This window comes from Nematostella vectensis, chromosome 1 (assembly GCF_932526225.1).
Source record: "Nematostella vectensis chromosome 1, jaNemVect1.1, whole genome shotgun sequence".
NCBI lineage: Eukaryota > Metazoa > Cnidaria > Anthozoa > Actiniaria > Edwardsiidae > Nematostella > Nematostella vectensis.
Window position 1 is genome coordinate 1,446,000 of NC_064034.1, and position 4,655 is coordinate 1,450,654.

General features: G+C 40.1%; 1 protein-coding gene across 1 annotated transcript; it reads right to left on the bottom strand.

The window, feature by feature from the left end:
* Positions 1-141: 141 nt before the first annotated feature.
* Positions 142-4,345, bottom strand: LOC116620385. The gene is made up of 2 exons (XM_048730812.1): positions 1,166-4,345; positions 142-838 (listed from the first exon to the last, which is right to left on the bottom strand). Exons 1-2 carry the CDS (start codon positions 1,179-1,181, stop codon positions 387-389), a joined length of 468 nt encoding a protein of 155 aa, XP_048586769.1. The 5' UTR covers positions 1,182-4,345; the 3' UTR covers positions 142-386.
* Between the last annotated feature and the right edge of the window lie 310 nt (positions 4,346-4,655).

The window sequence follows — 4,655 nt, forward strand, 5'->3', positions numbered from 1 at the left end:
TAAAGACTGCGGAGATTTCTGGGTAGGAAGAAAAGGCCTCTGTGTTTTGCTATAGCTACGGTAGTAAAAGTGTTCAGGAATCACATTTTCGCGCGGTGTCGATATAAGCTGATCTTTTGAGAGAGACCATGGGGCTGGTTATTAGTTTATATAGCTTGTGTTTTATTTTAGATTAGACGCAGATGCCTGCATTCTCTTGCCTTTAACATACATATTACACATATCAAACATATACACGTACATAACAAATTCCGTATAAATATATGGCGTAGAGCAACTGGTCGTCACGAGTTTACTATGCTAGATCCTCAACGCACAGCTCTTATTCTTAGCGCACATATAGTTCCCAGTAGTCACCAGCTTTTGCATCTTTAAATGTCCTGTCATCACAAAAAAGCCAATGCATTCTTGCGTCGAATGTGTGCTCCGGAATGAAAAATGGCGAAGTCTCTGTTTATGTTACGATGACCCCATGTTCCTGTTTGCTCCCCCCACTCGGTGCAGTTCTGCGTTAATATCGAGTCATCGTACGGTAACCGGACATACGAGCCACATGCGTGCGGTTGAGACACATTCTCCAAAAAATGGGTCAGTACAGTAATGGCTCCTGCGCTGTCATTGGTCGTCGTGGTGTCGATGGTGCGACCGACAGACTGCTTGCGGCATCGCCATCTGAGCTGAGTGAAGCCGATCAGGGACCGCAACTCGACCAGCGCTCGGCGCGCCACTAGGTACATCCCGGTCTCATAGTGCTTGCGGTCAATAAAGCGGTAGTCGTCCATATACTTTACTGAGTTTTCAGACTGGGGCGTCGTCCGTGAGACGGGAGTCCATCCTCCTAAAGAAATAATTGGATACCCAAAATTGGAGTTATAGGTTTCAGCCTTACAATTGTTTTTATTTTCGTTTCCTTTGCATCATTCATGGATGAAATTACGAAATAACCATCGAACACTTTATCGTACAACTGTAAACATGGTTAAAATGCAAAAGGGATAGTAGATAGACGGATGCAAATTATTTTTCTATCGGCTCTAGAAATGCTAAGATAACAAAAATGGAGCCACCTCAACAACTTTATGCTAGAACAATCTACTTTGTCGTATGGCTAGAAAACAATGCAAGGATCCGCGCCCCCTTCATACAAGCTTGGGAAGTCACCCACCTCCATCCGTCTCCATGTCGCAGAAGACATGCAGCAGCTTCCGGTCAGCGGCCGGATCGATCCAATACTCGCCCCCGTCCCGAGGGTCTTACCCGCATGTTCCCGCAAGTCTTGACACAATCGACCATCTCCGTATATTCCTAGAAAAAAAGTTCTTAGACACCTGTATTGACATATCTTTACTGCGCTTATATTCAATGCGCGCCCGATTTGCTGTTGAAAGGGAATAAAGCTTACGTTTCATTACTTTTTGCGTTAGGGCAATGAAAGAGGTTTATGGATTTTATCGCATCTTGGGCCCGCATCAAAAAGTTTATTTATTTTTTTGTTTTTTTAACTTGAGATAAGGTTTTAAGCTTTTAAAAAACTTAAATCTTGATACAGCTGGGAGCTTGTATCAAAAGAGTTGCGTAGAAAAATAAGCACTTTAAGGTGGACACAGATATCCGCATCTAAGACTCAGCTGATATTCCCTGCTAGCAGAGGCCTCGGAAGGAACAGCTGATAATGAAGATGACTGGTTATCTAAAACCCACATCAAAATTCTCTTTGTGACAAAACGATCGCTGTTCCCGTTAATTGTTATAGACAAGAATAAAGAGTCAAAACATCATGATGAATAAAAAGTTATTTGTATTTCTTTTCTTTTTTTTTACCCGCAATATTTTACGAGGTTTTTACAACAAACAGGTAAAATTTAATTATACAAAATCAGTCAATATTTGCTTATAAAAACCTAGAAAAAATGCTTTTGCGAATATTAAAGATGCAATGTTCATAATAGATGTATTTAGCCCCAAGGTGTGAAAACGTGGGGCTAGCATCATGTTTGTGATGCTTTTGGCGTTTTGTTGCCCTCACCTTTACTGGGCTAAGATAATTGAAAAATATTGTAAATATAAAGTGAAAAAAGAATTATATTAAATACGGCTTGGGGCGTGGCCAATTAAGTCCATACAATGGTGTGGTCTACATTGATCGGGGTTGGGCCCAGTAAACTAGCTTCAGGAAAAGCAGCATTTTACCTTTTAATTGCGAGAGAGAAAAGCATAAACGTATGTATATTTCTCGTATTTCGGCCAATCATCGAAAAGTAGTAATTCTCCTTAAATCGCAAGCACATTTACCCCCATTTTATTATGATAACATTTTGGAAAGTACTGTATACATCATTATTAAAAGCAATTGAATGTAAATTACTTTTTAACGAATGTCCTAAGCACCCATAATCCCATGTCTTTTTTTCCGATTTGTTTTTTCTTGCACAGAATAAATCATAGAGCTGAAGTCTGTGGGTTAGTGTTTATTAAGTTGTGTATTTATAGCCAAATGCGTTGTTGCGCGAACTCCCAGAATCGAAAATTTCTTTCTTCGTTTTGGAATAGCGCGTAGTGAATCAAACCAAACCATCAAAACCAGACAAATCGCCCCCAAAACTTGTGTCTGACTACGCGCTATTCCAAAATAAGACAAAGATTTTGGATTCGCCGCGGTAGCGCAACAACGAATTTGGCTGTAAGATCTACCCATCCTTTACTACAGCTGGGATTTTCTCTTTTTTGGCTCTCTCTGGGATTAAGTTTTCTTACTATTTTGGTATCTCATCTAAAACTGATATCTATTCTTGATAGTTCACGTTGCGTATTGTACCTGTTCTTGCGTTGTCCATATAAACCGACAGATCCCTCTTTACGTACTTCGATGACTGTCTCTCTCTCGCTGTTGAACTCGCAAACTTTTGCTTAGAGATGATAGTTCACACTCCGGCATTCTGGTTCAATCAGACAGCCTTTGAAACAATCCCAGAAACCGTGCGAGGAAAAGGAATTAAAAGAGAACCCAAACAAGGCTGCAAACTCTGACTGAATGTTGACCCCACAGGTCTCTTGCGAGTCAAATGCTGTGTAAAGTAGAATAGTTATGAGCAGACACAAGTAAGACGTGTTGCAGAAACCCCAAAAAATGTCGTTTTTATGGTGAGACATGTGAACGCTACACCCTGTTATATTGTTTCCCGATGTCAATATAATCATATGATTGTTTTCTTAGTGTAAAACTTCATTTCGTGAAATGCAAACTGCAATTTATTCTCTCTACTGGTTATACTAACATAAACACTAAAAGAAACGGTATCACACTAAGATCAGAGAATGGAATTGAAATACGACGTAAAAAGACGTCATTGTATGTGCTTCTGTTCCTTGATTAAAATAAGTTATTTTTTAATTCCGTTTTAAACAAATAACAGAGCTTATTATTTCGATCATTTAAATTAAAATGTCCTTTATTTCTATTGCCAAGCAGTATTTTAAATTCATATATTTTCTTAGAAGACTATATAGATGTTAGATCAAAAAGATAGAGAGGGCGTTTTGAGGTGAAATGAAACAAAAAGACATTACTTTCGGTGCTTTTTTTGTCAGGGCAAGATTTAATTCAGGGCGTTTTGTTGCCGGCTCTCATTTCTTTGCACCCTCGGCCCAGCGCACCTCGGCCTTCGCGCGCACCGGGTTCCCAATATTCGAAAATAAAACATTTCCGAATAACCCACCATGAGAGCCGGCTAGCAGGCTACAAAAAGCATCGATTTCAAATGAATCAAAAAGACAATAAGGACAACAACAAGAATAGCACCATTAACAACAACTTAGCAACAAGAACAAAAACAGAAGACACTCGTTACAATGAGCAACATGCTTAACGCATTTAAAATCTTAGCCAAACTTATTTGTTATTTATACCTAATTAGCTATTAAGTTTGTCGCATCATTGTCTTGTGGCTGACCTTTTACACGTTTGCGTGGGCTGAGACAGATGTGGCGGAGCGCCTGCCTGTGTGACCAACAGGACGCCACCGACAGGGTTACTTGAAGTATTTATTCAGGCACAGAATCACGTTGCTTTTCTTAATGCCAACTTGGTATTCTATAGCAAGGTCAGGGTCGTCATGTCACCGCTGCACCGATTGCGAGTGTGCATGATACTCGCGATTATGGTTTTTCTCTATAAGGGTCGAAGTTCACTGCTCTCCTAAATTATGTGGTCTCAATAAGTAAGGTTTCCTTTTCACTAAGCGGTACTTGTACGTAGGCATTGATAAAAAAAGTAGGAGGTATGAGTACTATCTGAGGCCAAATTTTAACGGATTTGTTATTCTCCCTCCTGTAGCTCCGCAGCCAGTCAGTAATCTCCCCAGCGGCGTAGCCAGGATTTTAAACAGATAATGTCTCAAACATTTATTGTATTTTTGACAGCTAGAAGGGGGGGGGGGGGGGGGCCACCCCCTGCCCCCTCCCACGTTCGCAGCTTTGCAAAAGATTAGTAAAACCAAAAAAAACACTGCGATTTGCAATAGACATTCCAAATCCTTAGACTTTGTATTGATTATTTCAATTGTTTTTTTCCAATACGTTTGACCTAATACTGTTTTTACAATTACGCGCTTATGACGTGCAAAGTCAAGACCCAGTATCTCGTGTTTCCAGCTCAT